Source organism: Mesocricetus auratus, unplaced genomic scaffold, assembly GCF_017639785.1.
Source record: "Mesocricetus auratus isolate SY011 unplaced genomic scaffold, BCM_Maur_2.0 Super-Scaffold_100676, whole genome shotgun sequence".
In the NCBI taxonomy this organism is placed as follows: domain Eukaryota; kingdom Metazoa; phylum Chordata; class Mammalia; order Rodentia; family Cricetidae; genus Mesocricetus; species Mesocricetus auratus.
The window spans coordinates 91385560-91412653 of NW_024429266.1; the positions used below are offsets into that span (position 1 = coordinate 91385560).

Sequence of the window (27094 nt, forward strand, 5' to 3'; positions counted from 1 at the left end):
GTGATTCCCATTGATTTTCAACTGTTGTCACTATTACTCTTTCTCTAGCTTGTGGCAATTGGTCCTTAGCAGGCCTCCTTGAGTATAGTTTGCTATAGAATATTCCACAATCCAGTCACTACCATCGTGCCGATCCACTGCTCACTAGTCTTGAGTAGCTTATTGTTTCCTACTTTACTAGGGCTAAACTTCCCTGCCCCAGGTTCCCCTCCAATTTTACTCCACCACATACACCACAATTTAATACACTCCTTCACTGCGTATGGTCTCTTGTTCACTGGGGTTCAGTCTCTCCCTATTTGTGATAACTGTGCATTGTGTGTGTTTTACCTGCTACCCTTTTCACACAGGACATTGCTCCTACTCCTTTCTCTTCTGTCTTTCTAAAGAATGCTATTGTCCCATACCAATATGTCATTCCAGGAGTTATCCGGCTCAGGGCAGTGGCTCAATCCTCTCATACCCAACCAGCTCCACGAGTGCTACAGATATTGTCATGTTCAGGAGTGCGGTCTTTTCCTTAAAGCAAGAGTGACCTATAGATAACTCCTATATCCTGCACAGAGCTATCTAATGCGTATTTTCTCAGTCAGCCTTCCCCAGATATTACTTCTTATATATATATATATGTATATATATACATATATATATATATCTTCTCCAATTTTTGATAGCACCGTCATCACCTGATAGAATTCCACATCACTTAACTCTACAATGAGAATGTGAGATCCATGAAGGCAGAGGCTTCGTCTGTTCTGTCACACTTGGCATGCATAAGAAAGCCTTGTGTGTAGTATGTCCTCACTTGTTTTTCAATGAATTAGTGAGCTAGTTCTTACTGACTGGACAACTCATAGCCCACCTGATGTAGCAAATGAAGAAGGGCCATGCATATGTTAGCCACAGTTCCAAACACTGGAACATCATATGGCACTCTTCCCAGCCACCACAGAGAGGAAAGCATAGCTGAGGACCAAAGTGATCCATTTGGTAGGAAGAGTGCGTATTCATGTCAGAAAAGCACTATAACCAAGCCTGGGTGGAAACAGCCTGGATTGCTGAGGCTTCTCCTGGAACGGTTCTCGAATGTAGAAAGTAAACGGCCTGGCAGCATCAGAAGGCATTTTGGAGGAGGTCTAATTGCTTCCATCTGAGTGGAAGATGGTTGTCAGTGGAGGCTTGGGGGGTGGGGCACACTGCTGTGCAACAGTGTGGCATGCTTACTAGATGGAATCCTAGTTTACTGAGTAACGAGGAACAACACCCATCTGCCTGGGAATTGCCCTGACAAGAGGCAGAGACGAGAGAATATTGTATAAACCTTATTTACAGATCAATAGATAATCTTTCGTACATAAAAGGTCAGCTCTGGGATGGCAATGCAGAAGAAAAAGACATATTGCCTGCACATAAAATATTGACTTAAAAAATCCATTCAGATGAGTCCTTAGGTGTATATTCCCCTGGTTTAAGAGCATTTCTTTACTTATGAGCCTTTTCTTAACTACTTCAGGTTCCTCTGTGGAGCGTGAAGGCGTTGATGAAGAGTGCTGATTTCTAGTTGTCCTGAACTCCGTACCATCAAGTGAACAGCATGAAATGGAATCAGCACATAGTGTGTGTGTGTGTGTGTGTGTGTGTGTGTGTGTGTGTGTGTGTGTCTGCAGCAATTAGGATGCTTCAGTCAAATGGCACCTCATCCCCGCCCCCTGCCAATTTCCTGCTTTTGGTTGCTCGGATGCTAAATATTTGTCCTGGCTTAATAAAGCAAAAACCGAAGTGCCGACAACAATGTTAGAAGCAAACAGACAGCAGCTCATCGCTACTGAGCTCCCTCGTCCAGTTTGTGCTTTCCCCTTTCTCTCGAAGCAAGTTTTCACCATCCCAAATTCTTGTCTCTGTCTCTTCCTGGCTGCTCAACCGTAAAGCTGCATGGACGGCTGCTGCCGTGAAAGGAAGAAGCATGGAAGGAGGGTCTAACCTCTGTCCATTTCCTGCTCCTAACATCAAGTCCCCCCTGTGACTGTATCTGCAGAGAAAATATTTAGCACGGGATTATGTGTTGGTGAGGTGGTAAGTGTGGGACCCTAATCCTACTGGCTTAGTCTGTGTAAGAAGTTACAGCAGAGGTTTACTGTTGCTCATGCTTGCTTTACTTTTTCTTTTTCTTTTTCTTTTCTTTCTTTCTTTCTTTCTTTTTTTTTTTTTTGAGTGCATGCCCATACTCTGTCACCTGAGGACGAGGGGAAAGGCAATCTACAAGCCAGGAAGAGACCTGGTACAGTAGCATAATCTTCTAGTGTCTCATTTTGAACTTCCATGCCTCCATCTTTGAATTAAACCTCTTTTATTTAAGCCACCCTATCTTGTGTAGTTTGCTATGACTGCCAGATCTGACTCATGCAGAGTGGGAGCTTAATTGGACGTTGTTTTCCTGGTAGAACCTTCCAGATGAGAGGGCCCACTGCGCATTTATGTGTTCTGTCTTTGTGGCCTGGAAAATATTTCAAAAGGGCAGCAGTCGAGCCATGAACAGGGGCATTGCTGGCTGAAGGGCTGTTGGGGGGCGGAGTTGTCTAAACCTCCAGGGGGGCCCATGTACTGCATGCTGAAGCGGTATGCACATCTGGGGGAGGGTTTAGTTTGGCCAGAAGTCAAAAGGTTTAAAATACACAATTCCTATTCTCCAATTCCCTATTGGGGGAGCCACAGGACTCTAGATGTGAGATGATTCAGTACAAAATAGAATTGTGTCATTCCTATGCACTGGGTGTTTTCCCCTTAACTTATGTTGAAACCCTAAACTGCAGTGTGATGTCATAAAAGCAGGTGTAGTCGTGCGATTTTCTTTTCTTTCTTTTCATATATTCTTCTAAGAGGTCACGGGAAGGCACAATAGGAAGGCTGTTGTCTACACACCAGGAAGAGGATCCTCTCCAAGTACTCACCAGGGAGCACCTGATGTTAGCTGTCTAGCTTCCAGACAACTGAGAAATACTGCCATGTGATTTCAGTTGCCCAGCCTATAGTATTCTGTTGCAGCAGTGTGAGCTGATCAAGACAGTAACATTTTGCTGTGGTTGGTTCTTCCTTCCTTCCTTCCTTCCTCCCTCCCTCCCTTTCTCCCTCCCTCCCTCCCTCCCTCCCTTCCTTCTATAGTATAAAGGAGGAGCTTTTGACAGTAATGAAATGTCTTCCAATTTCTTACTAGCTATTTTCTGTCCTCAGGAATAATCTCCCTAAACACAATGTGGCTGGAACCAACTATTGCCGTCTGTCTGTCAACAGCCACAGGAACCAGGAAGGATCAATAGGGAACCCATTTGAGCATAGGGACTTGAGAAAATTCCCAGGTTGCATGTCCATGAAGTCAGGCTTTTCCTGAAACTGATGAGAAAGGACATGAAGAGGAGGCTGGATTTGATGACAAGGGACACAGGTTTCATCTTCCTCTGAGGTCAAAGGCAGAACTTCATCTTTTCTATTCTACTGAAGGTCCCCTAGCCCCTTTCTCTTGCTGTACAATGAATGCATATCTGCATCCTCCATGCCCATCCTATGTTGAGGGTCCCCATTATGAAGAATGAATGATGTTAGTCATGACATGTAGGCCAATATCAATCCAATTCTAGTTTTTGTTTTGGGGGGTTTTTTGTGTGTGTGTGATACTTAGGATCAAGCCAAGACGTTACACATGCTAGGCAAGTACCCTATAATTGAGCTGTATTCCCAGCCCTAGATTCAAATTCCAGATGCGTAGTTTCAGAGTTTGAAATGGTCCTCTTACTCCTCATTTATTTGCTATGTTGTACGCTTTCTTGGACAGGCTATTATGGGAAAAAGCTATTGAATTCAGGCTGGTTGTTTGAGCTTCTGTGTCTAATAAAATGAACCAGAAGAGATGGAGTGCTATTCAGGGTGTATGCTGAAGACTTAGTCTCTCTTGGGAGTCTCTTCAGAGATCTCTCTTGGAACTCTGGGATCTCAGTGAAAACGAGCCTACACTGAGCAAGGTGGAGACGACCATTATTTGGAGGAGAGCTGAGTCATCCCAACAGGGACCCTTGAGAATGTACCCTCCACACCCTCCCCATGACTTGCTCACCACCTAGACATGCATGAGTAAGCTTAGCTGATGTCAGGCAAACCAAGTCCCCGTCAGCAGATTGACTTGGCTGAACAACTGAGACAGGTAAAAAATGATAGACAGTTGTTGCCTTAAGCTTCTACTCAGCATCATTGCATTAACAACCTGTATGCATTATTATTTCCACTCTCTTGATGAGGAGACAAGCTGAGAAGTTAAGCCTTTGCCTCTGGTAAACAGCTAGTGAATGGGCACAGAAAGTTTAACTCCAGAGTCTAGATTTTTGTCTGCAACTTTGTAAGATCTCATCCTAACACTCAAGTGTCTGTCAAGCCCTTGGCTAATGTAAAAGTTATTCAAGTGTAGGAAACTGTTTTTGCTGATGGGGACAGGTCGCAGGATGGAGTTCAGACATCAGGAATCTCTCTGCTGATGAAATGCCATGACAGTTATTGACTGAAATGTACAAAATGAGACACTGCAATCTGTCTCAGGAAAGAAATACTTAAATGCAAAACAAGTGAGACAAATAGTATCTTTGAAGTCAAGGTTGCAAAATGAAAGATAGCAGAAAGTTTGACTGCATCTCATTAACCCTAAATTATGACCTAGTTCTGTAAGAGGTCTGCATGATGATCCTTTAAATGCAAAAGACATCCCTCACTTGGAAATGAAAACAAAATGCAATTACTTTAGTGCAATTTTCTCATTAAATGAAACTAAACCCACTACCATCTGTCTCCCACCTTTGCTTTGGTAACCCTTGCCCATCCTTGATGAAAAAGTGACTATTCCTACAGTAGTAATTGGAGATTTTACTAAAATAAGAATGCACAATTTCATAACAGAAGGAATGCCATAATGTAAGAGCTCTTACAGATATCGTAGATTGGGAAGGTTCTGGAAGGCCTCGGGATTGATGTACAGCAGAGTGTTGGCCTTTTCAATTCTACTGTAAAAGAGGGAGGTATGTGTAAGTGACTTGAACACCAAGGAGCGCCGTGGTATTTCTCATGTCATACATTGCATGTCAGTAAATAATCAATCAACTCATTTATCCATCCATTTATGTACACGTCTATCCAGCTATCCAGCTATCATTTCGGCAACTATTGAGAGCAAGCATGCAGGACCTTTTATTGTATAAATCTGTGCAAGCCGAGTACCAACACTGCCCATTTAACACTCACTGCTTGGTTCCCACCCTCCCGTCCATTTTTAAACCAAGAGGAGAGCTGAGGATTTTACTAGTAAGAATCTCGCAAACCAGAGTAAACTAAGAAGGGTGGGCGACACAAACATGGGGCAACTGAACTAGTGAACGGTATGAAGACAAGAGAAGGACGCTCAGACCAGCCGGAAAGGGAGAAAACGTAAGGGGAGGGGAGGGGAGTAGGTGAGGCAGCAAAAAGAAACAGAGACGAATTGGCAAAGAAAAAACAAAATGTGGGAGAATAGCCACTTCTGTCTCTGATTTAAAGCCCCAAGTTCCAGCACTGGAAGGAGGCCAGGTGTCCCCTGCTTTGCCCCCCTCCCCTGCCCTGTTCTGTAGACAGAAGGGGCTCCTCACAGCAGATGGGGAATGGTGACTTCTGCCCAGTGGTTTTAGCCTGCCTTACGTCCTGATCAATAGTCTGGAGGTGAGACGCTTCACATTTGGATTCCCGCAGAGAACCTACCCTTTTCCTCATCTTGATAGATCAATGTATATTTGCAGAGATACTCTTGTTAATTACTTCCTTCCTGTTTCATTAGCTTTTATGTTGCAGTAACCTGTAGCTAACCAGAACCAAGTACCAGGCAATTAATCATTTTAAACACAGCCAGTGTTGCATGGGGATGAGTGCCTCTCCATGCAAGGAAGGGATGTAAGGGCTGTTTCATTAACCCCAATGCCCACTGGATGGCACTGAGGGCTGCTTCACACTGTGCCTTTGGTTCATTTCCCTGATATTCTTTGTGGGCTTTGAGGCCCCATCTGCTCTCTTTTCCTAACTAGGGCAAGGCACGGGCAGGTGGAGAGAGAAAAAGAGACTAAGACGGTAGTGAAAACAAGAAGGAATGAGAGGAGGCAGAATGGGTAGACAGAAGAAGAAAGGAGTCTGTCAACACGGGAGACTGTGATTTCTAAACACACACACAGAAACACGCACGCAGAGACACACACACAGACATACACACATACACACAGAGATACACACAGACACACACTCATGCACATACACATATACACACGCTGACACAGACACATACCCATATACACAGAGACATACACACATACACACAGAGACATGCACATATACGCATACACATACTGACACATACACACATACACATACTGACACACATGCACACACAGATACACACACTGACACACATACACACAGAGACACAGACACTCATATACAGACACACAGAGACATACACATATACGCAGATACACACACACATACACATTGACACATATACAGACACGTACACACACAGATACACACACACTGTACAACATTTTTCTTCGAAATTCCAGATATATCTTAGCATAAAACAGTTTCTGAATCTTTCAAATGGTAAATGAGATTAATTCCTCTTATTTTCTCAGTGTTTCTTAATGTTACTTGATCATAGAATATTTTTCTTTCTTCTTTATTGAACATCAACAGAATTTCCTGGGTTAATAGTAACAAGTAGGAAATTTTTGAACTGACAGCCTTATATTTTGTGATATGAGCTATCCCTCTAGCCCTTGAACTGACAGTCTTGACAGTCTCTGTAGCCCTGGCATCCTATCAGTCTATGAATTATCTTCCGGTCATTAGACACTGGTATGGAACAGAATCAGATCTGTGCATTGCACACATATACAACTAGAATGTCAACAAGAGAAAGAAAGTCTGTCTACACTAGTAGATCAACCAAGGGTCATCACAATGTAATTGCTTTATACTTATTGATAACGCTAAATTGAACTAATGAATATCATGTCCTTTATTCATAATAGCAACTCTGTTAAGTGTAGATTTCACTCCAGTTCTGCAGATGAGAAACTGAAGCCTCAGATGGTCTGTGTCTTGATTAAGCCTTCATGCATGTGCAGAGGCAGTTCTCAGAGTGGGATGCATTTTGGCCTTTGTGGTTGTAATATTGAGTGAAGTGATGAGATGGAGGAGTTTTCCTATCATCATAGGACCAGGGTTCTAGAGCCTGTGACACAAAACAAGAAGAAAACCAGCTGAGGGAGTCAGTGAACAGAATAAAGCTAAACTCCAGGCCACTGCCTGTGTCTCCAGTCAGAGACAAATGACTTTTAGGCTGCCTCTGATGTCCTGTAATGATGATCCATGGATCTGAGGACAGAAGAGAGTTATAGCCTCCCTGGAATACAAAAGAACTTTAGGGCTCTTTCTAAAAGTCACAACTCTCTTCGAGTGTACGTGAGCACACATGTACACATATACATATGTACACACACAGACACACACACACACACACACACACACGAGCACACACACACAGGCATGTTGCTTACATTTCATGCAACTTGGGTAGGTTGGAGAACACATCTGCCTCTATTACTTCCAAGACGTCATTCTGAGAGATCTCTCTGCAGCAAAGGAAAGATAATTCAGGTTAGTTCAGTTTTCCTCCATAGACCTTTTAAGGACTCAACTAGATAAAGTCTTGTGCCCAGGAGGATGCATAAGACACAAACCTGCTTTCCTTTCCTCAAGTCAGCTATAGCAATCAGTCTAAACCAACACACTAGATGCTAATGTTTACAGAACAGTGGGAAAATAAATCCGAGGCTGTAGCTCATTTAGAGATTACACATTCTTCCGCTGTAGAAACTGAAGCCTGAAGGAGACTTACTCAAAGGTATTTAGGGAAATACAAAGGATGAGATAAAACTAAGCTCCTTGGGTCAGGGGTCAGCAAACTTTCTCAGGTTCATCTAGTAATTATTTTGTGGATCATTTGATCTATGTAGAAACTACTCTAAACAACGAAGATCAAAAGAAACCATAGGACATGAAGTGTGTGTCAATAAAACTTTATTAAAAATGGAAATGAATTTAGCCAGTGGGCTGCAATTCATTAAACATGCTCTGGACTACGGAGCCACGTTCTCTGTTAAATTGGCTGTGGTATTGGAGAATGTAGCTCCCTGTTTCCCTCTTTCCCTGGTTCTCCCTTGTCATTTTTACTACCTTCCTTATCTTTAAATCATTTTACATCTTTTTGCTATAATAAAAGACATTTTCAAAATGGCAGTTTGATGCCTGTATGCCATTCTTACCTCATTCCCACTCCCTTCATTGACCCACCCACTTCTGACAAGGCTTCTTCCCCTGCCAAGTCAGACCTATTTCTGCTTTCCTAGCACAAATATTCTACCATCCTCACCTGACCCTGCCTCCTGCTCCCCTTAGACATTTTTCCTCCTCTCTTGGTCCCATTTATCCTTTCATGTGCTACATGACACACACACACACACACACACACACACACACAATGAGAAGTCTGGAGAAAGGTACCCTGATGCTATCGCACGGCAGAGCCAATACAAGCAAGTGTTTCTTACATGTTGTAAATTAGAAAAATAACAACAATAAAAGGCTTAAACCGCAGCAAGACTTACTGTCATCTTCGAAGTTTGCTCATGGTGCCAGTCAACAAAGGTACAAAGGAAAACCTTGGGCAAATCTCATCTCTGTCACATTTCAGTAACTGCCACTCCTAAGACTGGACACTTCCTGTTTCTATCTTCTTATCTACCCACTAGTCATCTACTGAACACTAAACACACACCAAATCCCCTGTAGACACTGTCAGTATAGAGGCAGATGAGTAAAATACTTTCCAGAAACTCAGTGGCACCAGACTGGGAGACAGAAAATGAAATAATGACAACAGCAAAGCAACTGGCACCAATGTGATGCGATAATTGCTTCAACTGCAAAAATGTCTCACGAGAACTTAGGGACTAGACAAACTGAAATGGCTTTGAATATTTTTTGGTGGGGTACAGAATTTTTTTAATCAAGAATCTCACCCCTTAAGCTGATATAATTGGATTATCCTCTTATGCTTTCCATCCCTACCGTGTGTGGGGGTGTCAGAGGGAAAGCCTAGTAGGGTATTATTTTTCTTGCTTGGAAGGACATTGCAGTTTTGACACTTGCACTGGCGTACAGACTTTTAGAAGTGTGGAGCCTGAGGCTCTACTCAGGCCTTTCTAACGGTAACCTGTGTTTTATAAGATCCCTGGATGACCGCCACTGTGTTAACATTTGAGAAACTCAGAGCTATGGTTTAGGTAGGTTCAAAGGTCCAAAGGTTCCTGTGTTGGAGATTTGGTTCCCATCATACTCAGGGTAAGAGATTATGTAACTGAAAAGAGGTGGACCCTAGCGGTAAGTGATTGACTGAGTCATGGTTGCCTGTGTGAAGGATTTAGTGATGGTTTCAGTTATATATTCAGCTCTGTGTTGACAGCAGTGATTTGGTGTGCCTTTAGCACTCAGCAAACGACTAGTGGGTAGAGGAAAAGATAGAAAAAGGAAGTGTCCAGTCTTAGGAGTGGCAGCTGCTGAATGCCAACAAAGATGAGACTTGCCTAAGGTTTTCCTTTGTACCTTTGTTGGTTGGCACCATAACCAAAGGTAGGAAATGACAATAAGTCTTGTCTGTGGTCCAAGTTCAGTTAACCCTCCAGTGTGGGTTGTCACAACACAGAGCCTTGTACCTCCCCAGTCTCTTACTGGAAGGCACACCTCTTCTGCACATGGAGGCATGCCTCTTCTTCACCTGTGACATGTTGTGAGTCAACCGGGCCGTGGTGCCATGATGGCTTGACTTTCCAGTCATCAGAATTGTGGGACAAGTACGATTTTATAGCTACCCATGTCAGGTGTTCTATCTGTTTTTCTTTGAATAGGAGATATTCTCCAGTGAAAATTCTTCATATTTCATCCCTACCGATTTACGGAGGATCGTTCTCCAATTTATGTAGTTTGTTTTTCCTTGAGTTATATGTTAGGGCACCCAATGACATTGAAATATTCAGAATAAGCAGGCAGTGGTGGCACATGCCTTTAATCCCAGCACTAAGGAGGCAGAGGCATGTGGATCTCTGTGAGTTCAAGGCCATCCTAGTCTACAGAGTGAGTTCTAGGACAGCCAAGACTACAGAGAGAAACCCTGTCTTGTAAAAACAAGCAAAAAAATCAGAATAAAATTGCATTCTTAAATAACCTTACAATTTATTTGAAGAATAAATTTAATTATCTGGCCCTCCCATAATCTAGAGGATCATAGATCCTGACGTATTACATTGGATCTGCATTCTGGAGATGATTTACATAGTTTAAATAAATACATCTCCCTCTCTCTGCAGAGAACTTGTGGAGGACAGTACCATTGTCGTCTGTCTTAGCATTGCTGCTCCCAGCCCACTGTTTGCTAAATGAATGAATTGCCTCTGAGTGACTGGGGAAGATTGTCCCACTCTGCCTTGGGACAGTAAAGCTGTGCTCTTGAACACACACACACACAGTAAACGATCTTTGCAAATCAAACTGCATATTAACACCGTAGGAGAGCTCCATGTTTCGCAGAATCTGAGGGTGACATCGTTAAAGAGAGAGAACTAATTCAACAAGTGCACAGCAAATTTTGACTAAGTAGCTTCTGTGTTTTGTGTGCTGACATCGGTGACAATAGTTTAGAGAGAAGTCCTGGGTCATAGCAGCTTTCTGAGAATCTAGATAGATTTATGTGTTAGGCCTCATTAGGTTCCTGGAAAAATTTTTTTTGTAGATTGTAGTATAATGTAGTGTATATAGTTATACATGTTAACACATAGTATATATCATATATAATTATAGAGTAAATATCCATATTTATATATATATAATTTACCTACCAAGCACATTTCTAGCGGATTTGAGAAAAACACACACACACATACACAAACACAACATGTATTGCATGCTTCACAATGAAGAGACATATGATACAAAACCACATACTATACACACACATATATAATACACATGCTAAGAGTATAGTATACGTATTACACCATACGCATTATGTTATAAAATACATGATTATAAGTGAGTATCATATAATGTTTACTGTAATTGTAATCTAAGATATATGGTGACAAATTAGTGCAAATATAGGCTACGTATCATTCATGATAATGTGTATACAGTACACACATCCTGTGTTGTCTACTTTCTCAGTTCTCTGTTCTGGAAATGCACTGCACAGTGTAAAGTTAGGAAACATCAGTGAAAACTCTGATGAAAACGCCTCCCAGAGAAGCTTATAGAGCTCTTCAAATTCACATTAATATTCTGTTTAGAGTCTCTTGAGGTTGATTCAGAGACTTTAAAGCTAACAGGAGGATTTGAACCTGCTCCATCTGCCTACTGGACTGCTGAGAGTCCATTGTGTGTAAGTGGTTGACAATAGCCACCTCTCAGGGTCCCAAAGGGACTGAGTAATCTATGTGAAAGGAAATGCTTGTCTGATAGCAAATTCAAATATAACAAGCCGATGGACCACATACCTCCCTCTCCTGGTGTTTTTTTCTTGTTGTTGGTTTGTTTTGTTTTGTTTTGTTTTGTTTTTGTTTTTTGAGACAGGGTTTCTCTGTATTGTTTTGGAGCCTGTCCTGGAACTCGTTCTGTAGACCAGGCTGGCTTCAAACTCACAGAGATCCTCCTGCCTCTGCCTCCCTAGTGCTGGGATTAAAGGTGTGCGCCACCAACGGCCGGCTACCTCTCCTGGTGTTTAAGACTGAATTCATGTAGGCTGATGAATTCATGAGATGCTGGCCTGGGTAACCAGAATGCTGGGAAATAGCTGCCAGCAAATGTCCTAGGAACTCTTGCACAGAGAAATCCTTACACAGAGAAATCCTACTCCTGCCTGTAGGTCATTTGCATTCTTCAACTAGGCTATGGTATTATTCCAAACCCCAGGTCTATTCTGACTTGAACAGTGAGTGGTCATCTATTTCATTGTCCACCTGGGAGATTGGGTAGGACAAGGAAGGTGCCTTGGCATGGGTGGTCTCCCCTACTGAAGCTATAATCAAAGAAGTATGCTGTTCCCTTAGGAACTATAGCGACTTTTCTCGACTGCCAGCCTCCAAATCATGACCTGGAAACTTAATATTAGTTATGAACGCTTGGCCTCATCCTACATTTGCTCCACTAGCTCTTATAACTTAATATGTTTCTTGTTATCTGTGTTTTGACTTGAGGATTTTTTACCTTTTTTTTATTCTGTATGTCCTACTTTCTTGCTTCCTCCCTGTCTGTCTGTCTGTCTGGCCTCTGGCATCTTCCTCTTTTCTTCCTCAGTCTCCCTGGTTCTCTCCTTCCCTCTCCCCAGCGCCCCCCCCTCACACACACACACACACACACACACACACACTTTCTCCTACATTCCTCCTCCTACTTATTCTCTCTGCCCACAAGCCCCACCTAGTCCTCTAAGACTGCCTAGCTATTGTCTGTTCAGCTTTTTATTAGAACAATCAGGCGCTGTAGGCAGGCAAAGCAATACGTTTTTATGCAGTTAAATAAATGCAGCATAAACAGATGCAACACGTGTTTGCCTAGCTAGAGAAGGAAGAGGGTCAGTCTAGATGCATGCAGCAGTTCATCTTCAGAGTAAGTTAGAAGCATTGCCAAGGGCTCTGCTGACCTCTCAGATGACAGCAGGTAAGTCCTTTGGCTACTTAGCCTTGTCTAGGACAGTCCTTCCTTCCCAGAATTCTTTCCTTATCCTGGGGTTGGCCAGTTTTTGCTGAGGTTGGTCTACAGACATAAAAATCACCCTCAGTGGCTCAGCCTAATTCAGCACACTTTGATTTTATTTTGAATATTCTCATGCACATATTGGCATATATCTCATGCTTCTCCCAGCAGAAGAAGAAAGGGATAAAAAATCATAATAATAGTAGATAATATCTATTAAGTGTTTATAATGTACAAGCCCCCCACCACTAAGCTGCTACCCCCACTCACAATAACCCCAGAAAGAAGGTGCCATCTTTACGGAAGAGCAAAGAGAGGCACAGGGAGGGCCTGTTTTTGTTGTTTTTACTTTCTGACAGAGCAGATACTTTTTTTTGGAGGGGGTAGCTACAGGTCTATAAAACAACTACACATCATCCCCTCCTTAATGAAGGGCACTTGAGTTCTGACAAGTCTATATATAAGTTCCTATGCAAATTTCCCTCTACAGATAAATCACAGTTTCAACCAGCAACCCATATGATAAGTGATTTTTAAGTACATTTTATGTAAGTATAAAGCATATAAAACAGTAAAAAGATACACCCTTGTCTTCCAAGAATCTGCAATTTAATTGGATAAAAATCACATGCATGAAAAATAGACAAAGAATGGTGCTGCTCTGGGAGAAGACTTTGAGCAAGTCCCCCTGTAGCCACCGGCTGGCAATCTAGACTTGCTACTGGGCTTGAAGAGTGCTTTGTGTGTCTTTTTGTTGAACAGTAACAGCAGAGTATTAAAAGGAGAAACAGGTAGAGCAGAAACTGGTGTTCCAAGTTCCTATCTCCCTAAAAACAGGAGTATGAATTGTGCCTCCTTTTGGAAGCCATGTGTGGGGCTGTTTGGGGAGAGCAAATGAGCTTAAGGTAGGAGCTAGACTTCCATCAGGTAGAACCAGATTACATCTGGAGGCTGGCAAGGGTGATGATTATTTTGTTACTTTGTGAGCCTGTCAGAAATGGTTTAAACAGGAATCTGTTGTGTTCTTAGTGATGAAAAATGAAGGTAGTAAAGGAGATGACTGTGCAGGGCCAAAAGGAAAGGGACACTGATTAGATCACTTGGCGCTAAGGTGGCCTCTCAGCTTTATCAGAGACCAGTGTAGGGGTGGGAATGGGAGATTGGAGCAGCCAGACATACGTGGAGCTGCAGAAAATAGCCTTCAGGCTCCCCACTTGTAAACCTGAGCTGTGTATTCCAGGCTGTAGGAGCAATGACACTGCAGATAATAATTAACCTTCATCAGACATCTGTTGCGTAGTAAGCACAGTACTAAATGTTCAACACACGCACTCTCACTAAATGGCTCTGCTGGCTTGTGCTTGTCTAGTTCATAGTCATATATGAGTGACGGCATACACCAGGTCACCAGAGACAGGTCTGGTCCAGAGTCTTGCTTTTAGTTATTGCCAAGTCATGACACTGCTTTATTTCAAGAGGGACAAATATGCAGCCGTTTAGATATTTTGGGGGGAGGGAATTATGGAGATAATATATGGTGTGGAATATATTTCCATCTGTCTTCCAAAAATCTATTCACTTCTCTCATGCACTGATGCTTAGTTACATACTATATCCCTCATTGTCTTTCTCCATCTCTCCCCGCCCTCCCTGCTCTCCCACCTCCCAGTAGTATTAGAGATTGAATACTGTATCACCAAGTTATAATCCCAGCTTCCTAAACAACACCCACCCACACACACAGACAGACACAAGGTCTTGTTAGGCTTACCCACACTGTGTCAGCTTTCAGAGTAGCTCAGATCGCAGGAACGTGTCACTATGCTAAGCCCTAGATTCTATTTCTTAGCTGATCTTGTTGTAAGGTTGTTGCTTTGAGAGAAGAAAGCCCCTCCCCCCCCAGGGACATGAATATAAACTCATACTTTGCCTCTCTTCCCACTGGCACCTGGAGGTGCCAGGATCCGGAACTGAAGCTGCTATTGCCCTGGGATTCTAAGTAGAAGAGGAACCACCTTGGGCCACTTGATAGGAAAGAGGTACTTGACATTTTAATGCTTGTTGTCATCATTTACCATGTCTAAAGTAAGCGACTAGCAGCCAGGGTGAAACCTAGTGTGTACTCCTCCTGTGAGGGCTGGGGAAGAGTTTTCCACCTACCATCTAGTAAAAAAAAATGCACAGTGGTGTTAAATACATTCTTACTCTCTGGTTAATTAGAAATCATACAGGAGGACTATTTGGGAAATTAGAAGAAAACAAACAATGGCAAAATCCTCTTGACTAAATTTGTGTCTGACCTCATTTAGCCAGAAGCCACTCTCCCTTGCTGACAGTATTTATACTACCTGTGACTGAGTTGCCTGGCCACTTACAGGGAACACAGGAAAGTGGTAGCTGCTCATTGAATTATATGGAGGCTCTCAGCTTCTTTTCTTCCCTGTTTAATTATTTCATGAAAAAGCAAAACAAAGCTGTCCGCTAGTAAAACAACTTCTCAAGAGCCGGGGCTACTAAATTCACTACTGGACAGCCTGGGGAGGGGCCGGGGTGTTTAGGCTAAGAGACCTAAGTCCCCAGGTGTCTGAAATCCAAAGATTCAGGGCTGCATGAGGCAAGGTCTCTTGATCATATGGGTGAGAGGAAGCTCTTCATCACTTTGGCAAATCACTGGAGCTGTCCAAGGTCCATTTTCGTCTGTTAAAATGTTGCAAAGGTCCTCCATCCCTCAATGCATGGATCTTTAATCCTTTTTATTGGCAGGGATGGACTATTGAAGATAACATGAATAATTCATGCCCAGCACCAGAACAAGACACATGGCAGCATGCAGAGGTCACGCTGCTTACTGTCATTTTCATGACTTCACAGAGTCAGGAGACCTAGGCTCTACTCCTGACTTTGCCACTAATTAACCACCTTCCTGGAGTCAAATCAGTTATGTTCTCTGGGCCTCTGATCCTCATCTATAAAACAACACTGTTGATTCAAATAATCTCTGGGGTCTCTTCGAGCCTCAGAATTTTGTGATTTTAATTATTTCTGTTATTAAAAGGCAGCCAGCCACATCCTGTGCAGTTCTCCATGACAGCCTGCTTCCATTTCTAATGGGCTGGAGAGAGGAAGTCCTCCAGGAAGCAGCCTTTTTCAAGGGCCTGCAACCATTCTCTTGGGAGCACTCCTGGGGGCAGACATGAAAGAATAGCATCCAGGTCTCAGCAGCAGCCATTCTTGTAAAGCCCTGGGCTAGGTGAGAAGCAATAGCATGAACCATCATTCTCTCGAAGACTATGTTTTTATTGTCAGCTTAGTAGATTTCCCACTTATGCCTCTAGTAAGCCAGTGTTGATTTTTTCCTTGTTTTTAATTTTATTTAAATAACATTTTTCATTAATTTTATGTACTGACCGAAGTTCTCCCCTTCCTTCTTTCTTCTCATTCCCTCCCTTCCCATCATCCCCCCTCCCCATCCACTTCTCCTCTGTCTCCATTCGGAAAGGGGCAGTCCTCCCATGGGCTTGAACAAAGCATAGCGCACCAAGTTGAGGCAGGACCAAGCTCCTCTCCTTGTGCCAAGGCCAGGTTTGAGTTTTTCCTCCATTGAAACATATCCCAAGCCTCTTTACCAGAAAAACAAGTGTGCAAATGTGTGTATGTGTGTATGTGCATGCATGTGGTACCTACTAAAGACCATCCTGTTCATTGTGTTCACCTCACAGCACCCCAAAAACTTCCTTAATAATGTCATGTTTGTGGTGTCTCTCTGCCTCCTATGCCACACCCCTAACTCCACAACCCCCATTCACCAACTGACTTCCCTCCTCTTCAAGCCTCTGCTTTTGCTCTGTGATTCATAATTATGCCATATTTTATGCCCTTCCATTTTCTATCTCATTAACTCTTACACTTGGCATGAAAGTGCTTCCTTTTTGAGTCACAGTGAAAGAACTGTACTTGGCCACTTCTGAATCTGAGTCACACTGATGCTCTTATTTTCCTTTTAGGAATGCTTCTGTAGTGCTCCTATCCAAGATGTCCTTTGTGACTCTTCAGAAAGTGTGTGTGTATGTGTGTGTGTGTGTGTGTGTGTGAGAGAGAGAGTGTGTGTGTATGCATGTATGAATGTGTATGTGTGAGTGTGTGTGCATGTGTGCATATGTGTATGTATGTGTGTAAGTGTGGATGTGTGTGAAAGTGTATATGTGAGAGTATGTTCTCATGGTGAGTATATATGTGTGAGTGTGTGCATATGCATTCATGTGTGTAAGTGTGTGCATGTTTGAGTGTGTATGTGTGCGTATGTGTGTATATACACGTGTGTATGAGTGTGCATGTGTGTTTACGTGAGAGTGTGTGCATATGTATATATATGCATGTGAGTGTGCATGTGTGTAAAAGTGTGTATGTGAGAGTATGTTCTCATGGTGAGTGTATATGTGTGAGTGTGTGCATATGCATGCATGTGTGTGTATGCATGTATGTGTGTATGTGCATCATGCATTCAAGTGTATGTGTCATGGGAAGGAAGGTGTGTGCATGTGAGTGCAGATGCTGGCAGAACCCACGAATGTCAGATCCCCTCGAAGACAGAGTTACCGGCAGTTGTGAGCTGCGTGACATGGGTGCTGGGAACAAACATAGGTTCCCTGCAAGAGCAACAAGCACTCTCTCTTAAACACTCAGCCACCTTTCCAGCCTCAGTCCTGGTATTTCTCATCATAATTATTGGAGTCTAATCTAGAGTCAACTCCCAGAGTGACTAAGGTGTATTTGTAGAGTGGACCTGTATAGTCCCCAGGCATCCCATGACTATGTATGTTGAGTGGGCATTTTCCATCTCTGGGGCTTGAAGCCCTTTAGCCTTGAATTATGTGTAGGAAGAATAGCTGGCCTTTCTCCCTACTCTCTAGCAGTGGAGCAAAAGGAAATCTTGGGTTCATTCCAAGGCATCTCTTCAAACGATTTCCAGGAGAAACTTCTCTAGTCACCCAGAATTAAGACATTCCACCCCCCCTCAGCTTCCTTAGGCCATTTCTTGTGCTTTTATCAGAAGAGTTTATCACAGTGACATCAGTGGTCACACCAGCCACACCACCCACCTTATGTAGGTCCCTGATTGCTGACGTCATTTGTCACTTGTAGCAGGCTGTCTATGGCACACTTAACAGACTCTCCATGTGTGTTAAATTGGGGGAGCAAGGAGGAACAAATGATTCAGTACTTTTGACACCAAATCTCAAATTCTGTTGTCCTTCTTTGTACATATACAAGAGAGTGGTTTGACTTCAGGGAGCTTTGAATCCATAGGAAGGGGTATTGTCTTCCTCAATGAGTTCCCAGCAGAGAGTGCTTCCTGTAATAGGCCAGTTAGTGGCTGGTAATCACTAACTGCTGTCAGACTGAAGGGACAACAACAGCACAGCTGTCATTCATTTATCCAAGAAGCCTGGCAGAGAACATGAAGGCCAGCTGATTTCCCCGGCAAATTAAAAAAGAAAGGGGGAGCGGTTAGCCAACTAACTCTATGCTGGTTTTCTTTCAGCTAAGTGCTGAGTCCCAGTGTCACCAGCTCCCTGTGTGCCTGGCATTCAGTTTCACTTTCTTCTCACTCTTGAGACAAGTCTTCCTTCCTTCCTTCCTTCCTTCCTTCCTTCCTTCCTTCCTTCCTCCTTCCTTTCCTTTTTAGGGTTGTTCTTATCATTTTATGTGTATGTGTGTATCTGAGTTTATATGTACATGCAGTAGATGCTCACAGAGGCAGAAGAGAGCATCAGGTCCTCTGTAGGTGGAGTTACACGCAGCTGTAAGCTTCCCTACACGGGGGTTGGTGACTGAACTCTGGTCCTCTGCAAGAGCAACAAGTTTTCTCAGCAGGTGAGCAGTCTCTCTAGCCCAGTCTGTTGTTTGTTTATTCCTAGACAGGGTTGACTGACTTCCACTTGCTGTGTAGGTAAGGATGGATTTGAACTTCTTAATCTCCTGCCTCCATTGCCTGAGTGCTGGGATTACACATGTGCATCATATGTCCGACTTATACAGTGCTATAAATTGAATCCAGATATTTGATCATGCTACACAAGCACTCTACTAACTGAGCTACATCCCCATCCCAAACAGCAACTGCCCACACAATAATAAGCACCTACAGGATCAACCCATGATGTTAGCACCTTGCTCTAACCAACTGAGATAACTGGCCGTTCTTGTTCCTTTTTCTTTTTTTAAAAACCGTATTTGGGGGAGGGGAATAAATATACTCAGAACCAATGTGCTTTTGGTAGAAATTGTGGGGCCAATTTATTATATCAAGTCCTGATTTCTATTTCAGAATTCATTTAAATACATTACTTTTAGAATTTGCATATCTAATGATGTTTTTCTCTGTCACCAACTACAAGCAATCCCATTCCCCTACCTTAGGATCATTGTGTCTTTAAATGTAAGACATAAGACACGGGAATTACCATAGCAACTTGCTTTCCAATTAGACTGCAATTGCTGACAATCAATATGATTAGACAAGGTTGGTGATGGGGTAAGCCCCATGGAGTTTAAAGAGTGCTACCGATGTGCAGTGAGGGCATGGGAACCTACTCGAAATTTCACCCAGAGCTGCGTGTGATTCCTTTGCTGGTGTCTGTCTGTGTAACCTAAAGCTACCTCCTACAGCAGCAGCAGTTCATAATCTGCCAAACAGAAGGCTGGTTCTCAAATGCCTCGTAAACTAAAGATGGAAAATCATCGATTTGAAAGGCAAAGATAAATGACAGCATAAGGCTGGTTAATGAAGAGGCAAATGCAGGAGAATTGTTCTCAGTAAAACAGGGAGAAAGCTGCGTGAGGAAAGGGTTGGTCTGTACTCAAGCTTGCCGGGACTGGAGGCTGTGAGCCGCAGCTGGGCTCTGAGCATCCGGGGAAGTACAGCTGACTTTGCAGCCTGCTCTGGGCTTGCTCAACGCCTTCCTCTGTTCTCTTTCCCTCTGTAGTTCTCTGTTCCAAAGAAGAGAAACCCATTCACACTCAGCCAGTTACAGTTAGTGTCTGACAACCCAGGCAAGTCTGACCACAGTCGGGGAGCTGTGCCTTTTCATAGGGAGAAGAGTTTTACTAAGAGGGAGTCTGCGAAACGAGCCACAACTGAGCAGGAAGTGGAGATGTTCTGGACTAAGTCACATTTTTGCTGTCATTGCCAGTTAGATATGAATAAACTTTGGGTCGTTACCACCATAGGCAAAGAGAAGTTGAGGTCATTGTCCTAGGAGTCAAAGTGCACACATGTCCTGGGCATGGCACAAACCCAAGGGAGGCAGACATGCAGCATCCTTTCTGGAAATGTTTGTGTGGAGAAACAAAACCTACAGTTTGGCACACTCAGGTGTTTATTTTTATCCAGTAGTGACTCACTTTCTGTATGACACCCCCTTCCCCTGTCTTTCTTTCTCCTTTCTGGTTATTCTCAACTTCAGGAATGAGTGGGAGACAACATTCTCACTCCAGAGAGTATGTCTGTTGTGGGATACTTTGGTAACACTCTAACACTCCTGAGACTGACAATAAAGTTAAGCCTTGAACCATGGGGTGGAGTTAACATTCAGCTGGCCATAATTAACCATAGAGTTTTTGGTGGACCTGTACTAGGATAGAGAGACACAGGGAGAGGCTTAGAAAAATTTGTGGGTCTTTTCAATCTGGGAGTGTAGAGAGGCAGGGTCAGCTGGTCATTCTTTTGTTACTCTTTGGACCTATCAGGTTTTCACCCCAATATCTGACTCCTGAGTTTTATTAAATAATAGAACAATATAAAGCAGTCATTTCATCTGGCACATCATTTGGTGTCCAACACTGGAGATATCACATGATGGCCTTTAAAGCCACCACTTTTCTGTACTGCAATGGGTTACTGGCTTTTCCGGTCAGGAACTTTTCCTGTTGCTGTCTTACTGCAACAGTTGTGCCCTGGACTTTCCACCCTGGGCTGTGCACCCAGGCCTCACACACTGCAGTTGCAGCTGCCTGCTTGCTTTGCAGCTGCCCGAGTCAGCCGCCCATCACCAGCTCTGTTGTGTAGGCGACCTCCCAGGCTATGTCCTAGCCAAGCAGGGGCTTCCTCTACCTGTCTCCCTGTGTCTGCTTTTCAGGAGGCTCACTCCTACACATGTGCACAGGAGCAGCTGCAGTTACCCTTGGCCCGGGCATGCAGCACTAGGACAGCCCACTGCATTATGCTACTCCCGCTCTGCCATGCTTGCCCTCCCTGCCCCAAGAGCAGAGCATCATTGCTGCAGCTGGCTACCCTTGCACAGCTCTGCCCTTGCTGTTGTGGGAAAACTGGAAAGTCAGCAGATCTGGTGAGACACCTGGAAATTTTTAAGTGGGGAGGGATTAGGTTTTAGAAAGAAACAAAAAAAAGTCTTCCCTACACTAAGGATGGGGGAACAACATTATAATGATTCAGGGAGTTGTGACTCTATGATTCTACAATGGATGTTTTGAAAATGGAAAAATTAAATGAAGGGATAATCAACTTAGCTGGAATTGACACAATGCCAATTATAAATATCACCAGTTTGGTAATTCATGTTTTGTCCTTAAAAAGTGATTTGATATCGATGCCAAATATTAAAATTGATTGATAAGATACAATAGAAAGGCCTACTAATGCAACTAAGAAAAATATTCTCACACAGAGGGATTTAGAGCAGAACATACTGCCCCACCATTGCATTATGAAATTGAAGAGAAGTGGCCCAAGGTTATTAGAAAACCAATCTTAATTTGTCTGTTTACCATACAAGATTGATCACCGGATGATAGGCACCCCCAAGGCTATGCAGGAGTTAACTGGGATCTGTTAGAAATGTTAAATTTTAAGAGATTTAAGGAAGCATTTGCTTCACATGATATGCACTCACCCTTTGTGTGAAGCAGCTGTTGAATTTGTGGACAACTCAGAGCACAATTATCTCTTGAGACTGGAAAGATTAAGCTGCAGCAGTGACAGAAGCTGGTCCTCAGTTACAATGGAAAACATGGTCAAGAGAGAACAAGAAAGTAGGACTAGAGGTTCCCCATGATCAGCTCCGTGGTAAAGGCCAGTATGCTGATTTGCCAAGACAGTTTAGGTTAGATTATCACACCTTGTCCCTATGCCATAGGGATAGGGTTACAGAATAAGGAATGAGGACTGAGTCACCCCCCCCAAAAAACAACCTTCACTGATTTTTTACAAGGATTTACTTCAGCTGTAAATAGAATGATATCAGATCCCAAAGTTCGACAAATTATTGACTGAATCTTTGGCTTTTAAAAATGTTAATTCAGAATACAAATGGGTGATTAGGCCTTTAAAGACAAGATCAGCAGACCTTGTATAGAAATACAAATGATACTGGATCTCACACTTAGGATGATACTTGGATAGGAGAAGTGATTTCTAAAAATGTTAAGAAAAAATCACAAGGTCAGATGTTTTAATTGTAGTAAGCAAGGTTCATCTGAAAAGGGACTGTAGACAAGGTGTTCCTAGAAACTATGTCTTTTTCTAGAGAAAAATCCAAAAAGAAGGCCCAACCTTCTGGAATATGCAGAAGGTGTGGCAAAGGATGACACTGGACTAATGAATGCAGATCAATATGGAATAGCTAAGGTAACCCTTTGATTTCAGGAAATGCCTTAGGGGGGCTCTCATAGACCCCAATGTCAAATTTGGCCAATCATTTCCTGTCAGCATTTGGGAAACTGCTCCCAGAGCAATTAAATTAATGCCTGTTACTAAAATCCATACTGCTCTGGATGATGGAACAGATTCAGTAGATAAAACAACATTTTAAGGAGAGCCCACAAAACAAGCATTTTGGCAAACTTTTCTAGATGATCAAAGAACAAAGCTAAAAGTACACGTAAATGGCATTGTAATTAAAGGTTTACTAGACACAGACCTGGATGATTCTGTTCAAAAGTCAAAATTGTATGCTAGTCTCATGGTATTACTAGATTTTTCAGAATTTGTTAATATGGTTACTGACTTTCAATATACAGAAAGAGTTGTTTTACATATTGAAACCACTGAACTTATTACAGATGATTCAGAATTAACTTTATTATTTATTTAATTATAAGAAAGAATCAGAAATACAAATCATCCCTTGTATGTAACACATATCAGATTCCATATGGATCTACCAGGCCTTCTAGCGCAAAGTCATGATGGAATTGATCAGCTATTGGTAGAAAATGTTTTAGAAGCTTCAGAGTTTCATAAGAAACACAATGTTAATAGCAAGGGTTTGAAAAAAGATTTTTCTATCATTTGGCAACAAACCAAGGAAATTTTAAGGAAATGTCCTACTTGTACTTTGTATAATCAAACTCTACTCTTTCATGGTACTCAAATAAATGAAATTTGGCAAATGATTATGTTTCATTTTATAGAGTTTGGAAAATTAAAGTACATGCACCATACCATAGAGGCATATTCATGATTAAAATGGGCAACTTCTTTGAGTTCTGAAAAGGATGATTCTGTAATTACACTTTTATTAAGAGTTATGACCTTTGATGTTTTGGAGACTTGCTTCTTGAGTTCTTTGTAAATTTTGGAGATCAACCCTCTGTCAGATGTGGGATTAGTGAATATTTAAAATGTAGGCTGCAGAACTAAATAGAGAGTTTTCAATAGAGGAGTCTAAAATGGCTGAGAGGCACTTGAGAAAGTGCTCAACATCCTTAGCCATCCGGGAAATGCAAATCAAAACAACTCTGAGATACCATCTCACTCCTGTCAGAATGGCTAAAATCAAAAACACCAATGACAATTTATGCTGGAGAGGATGTGGTGAAAGGGGGACACTCCTCCATTGCTGGTGGGAGTGCCAACTGATTCAGCCACTTTGGAAATCAGTATGGAGACTCCTCAGAAAAATGGGAATAAACCTACCACAAGACCCAGCAACTCCACTCTTAGGCATATATCCAAAAGATGCCCATTCATACAACAAAGATGTCTGTTCCACTATGTTCATAGCAGCTTTATTTGTAATAGCCAGAACTTGGAAGCAACCTAGATGTCCCTCAACCGAAGAGTGGATAGAGAAAATGTGGTACATCTACACAATGGAGTACTATTCAGCAGAAAAAAGTAATGGAATCATGAGATTCGCAGGCAAGTGGATGACACTAGAAGAAACCATCCTGAGTGAGGTAACCCAGTCACAAAAAGAGAAACATGGCATGTACTCTCTCATATATGGATTTTAGACATAGATCTGGGGAGTGCCAGCCTACAATCCTATGGCCAGAGAGTCTGGGAAACAGAAACTTCATTTAGTGGCTAATCGAAGAAGAGGCAGACTCCCTTGATTAAGTACTGAGCTGAACTCAAGAAAGCCAGTAACAGAGAGGGAGGACTGATGATCAAAGGGATTAAGACTGGGCTGGTTTAACCCCCAGAAACATCTGACCAGACAAAGGTTAACTCTTGAATCCCAGGCATCAGCCTGGGAATCCAGCATGGGACTGATCAAGACCCCCTGAATCTGGGGGTCAGTGAGGAGGCCTAGGGAATCTATTGAGCCTTGGGCAGCAGATCAGTACCCATCCCAAGTATACACACGGACTTTGGACTCCCATAGAACAATGTGAGGTGCACTCTCACCCTGAACTCTTGGGGAAGGGTCTAGGCCCTGCCCTATATGAAATGACAGACTATGGACACCCCCATAGAGGGCCTCACCCTCCCTGGGGGAATGAGGGGATAACGGGGGAGGGGGGGTTGGGGGGAGGGCACGGGAGGAGGGGAGGGAAAGGGAGAGGGACCTGGAACTGACTTGTGAAGCAACCTTGTTTCTATCTAAATTTAAACTGGAAAATAAAAAAAAAATAAAAATAAACAAAAAAAGAAAAAAAATAAAATAAAAAAATTAAAAAAGAGTTATGACCATTATGGGAATACCTGTACAAATTAAGACTGACAATGCTCCAGCATATGGCTCTAGTAAAATGAAACAGTTTTTTACATATTACAATATAAAGGTATACCACATAATCCTACAGGACAAGGAGTTATAGAAAAATCTAATTGCACTTTAAAAGATATGCTCAGTAAACAGAAAGAGGTAATAAAGACCCTCAGAAATAGATTACACAATGCTTTATTAAGTTTAAATTTTTAAAATGCTAATGAGAATCTGTGGAGAGACTTTGGATAATAGAAAAAAAACCTACAGATTTAAATCAGTCTGTATACTATAAGATGTATTGACTTCAGAATAGAAACCAGGACATGTGTGAAGTTGGGTAAGAGGTTTTGCTTTTGTTTCCACAGGAGAAGAAAAGCTATGGATACCATCAAGAGTGATAAAGATTAGATTTTAATAAGAGAGGCCTCTTGACTAAGAGAAACAGCATGGCCATTAACTAACTTCTAAGATGGACAAATGCCTTTCATGTGATCACATTTAACCTGTCAAAATAGGGAAACTCAATGTTAGGGCTGAGGCAGGGTATATTGTTTTTGTTTTTCAGGGAGAATAAAAGCATCCAGCTAAGGAACCTGAATACAATTGAAAAAATGAGATACCTGAAGAAAAAGGACAAATCATCCTGACAAACTGTCCTAAGAAAAAGAGTAAACTGCCCTAATTGTATAGCACATTTCCAACAGGATAAAGTGTCATAAATATTCCCAAATGTTTGTTTCTGCTGTTCACTATAGACATGTAGGGCAAATTTTGTAGTCTCAATGCAGTTGAAAATTAAATCTGGCTTTGGAGTTGGTGTGTGGCTCTTTCCTTCTGAAACTCAAGGATGCTTGTTAAAAGAAAGCTAAAAATCTCAGCCTTAGGTCATTAGAGCCAGCTGGTGTGGGGCAGAAGAAATCCAAAATTAAGGGACTGTTCTATTCTCACCAATTTCAAAATCCTTTGGTTTTATTTGACTCTTTAAAACTTTTCTTAAGGTCTAGATACTACCTCAAAATTTATACGATTAATAAATACATATTTAAACTTTATGCCATGATATTAATGGGCATAGAGAGGACTGAGTAATTCCAGGAATATGCTTCATCCAGCTTCTGGTATGAGACCTCTGGCTTGAATCTGAGGGAGGTATCTAGGAATTAAGCTTGTGTACTCCAGGTGTGCTTAATAGAGTGTGGTCCTTAACCTCTCAGAGATCTGCTGCATGTGAGATTTAAAGTGTTTTAAGTTTTCTGCAGTGAACCATAATTATCCCTGGCAATAACCTTTGAGGTCTCCAAGAAGGTGATGGGGCCCCACAATGACGAATCATCCTGGATTGTGGTATTGCCACTAAGCTGACAAATACCACCCAAAGATTATCTTTGGACTACAAACTGCTGAGGACAACTTTAAAGTGGTCAGCTAAGATGGTCCAGCCTCACAGACCATTCCAGTTGGAACTTCAGATAAGCCCTACACTTTCCCATCACATGGATACAGCTAGCTCTCCTAGGACTTGACCATTATCTCAGTTTTCTCAGGGTCCCCTAAATCTGCCATTACCACAGACAACAAGAAGTAATTTTAAGAACAAGATGCCCACATTTGCAAGAGGTAGAATTGGTGTTTTTGGTTGTTTGGTGGATTATGGATGTTTGACATTGTTTAGGTGGGTTGGTTTCAAGTTGTTACTGTCATGGTAAGGGGAAAAATACTTAGCAAAGAATGTTGGACTCAGAAATATCTTTCCGAAAAGAAAATAGGGATATATAGGAATGGTACGATAGAAGGGTTAATTATTGAATCTACTTTTAAAGTCTTAAATATTTTAAATTGATAAGGATTTTTGCATATTGATACAAATTTAAGGTGTTTTGTTATACTGTATGTATGTTTCTGCTCTTGTTTAAGATATTGTACCTATGCAGCTCATTTAACAATGTAATGTAAATTTCTAGTCCTTGAAAGTTATTATTATAAACTATGATAATTAAAAAATATGGGTTAGTTGTTAGTCATCCAGCAATCAGATTTGTTAGTTCTGTTTTCAAGATCAAATACATATGTATATATATATATATTTTAGATAGACAGATGGTCTTCAAGCACTTCAGATACTTACAGAATATGGCATTTAAGGTATTTTAATAACATAAGGCTTTTCATGATTGTGAGACACATCTGCTCCTGGCAGCACCAGTTTACTTCAGAAAAGTATGATGGGCATCAAAGAAACTCCATATGGAGTTTGCTTTCATTGTGGCAAAGCT

At 42.1% G+C, this 27094-nt stretch overlaps 1 protein-coding gene across 1 annotated transcript in view; it reads right to left on the bottom strand.

Moving 5' to 3' along the window:
- Nucleotides 1-27094, bottom strand: part of Fshr (follicle stimulating hormone receptor) — a 158234-nt gene that overhangs the window by 41389 nt on the left and 89751 nt on the right. Inside the window, 2 exon segments of the mRNA NM_001281565.1 lie at nt 4968-5042; nt 7617-7691. Of these exon segments, the coding sequence (NP_001268494.1) occupies nt 4968-5042; nt 7617-7691 (150 nt within the window).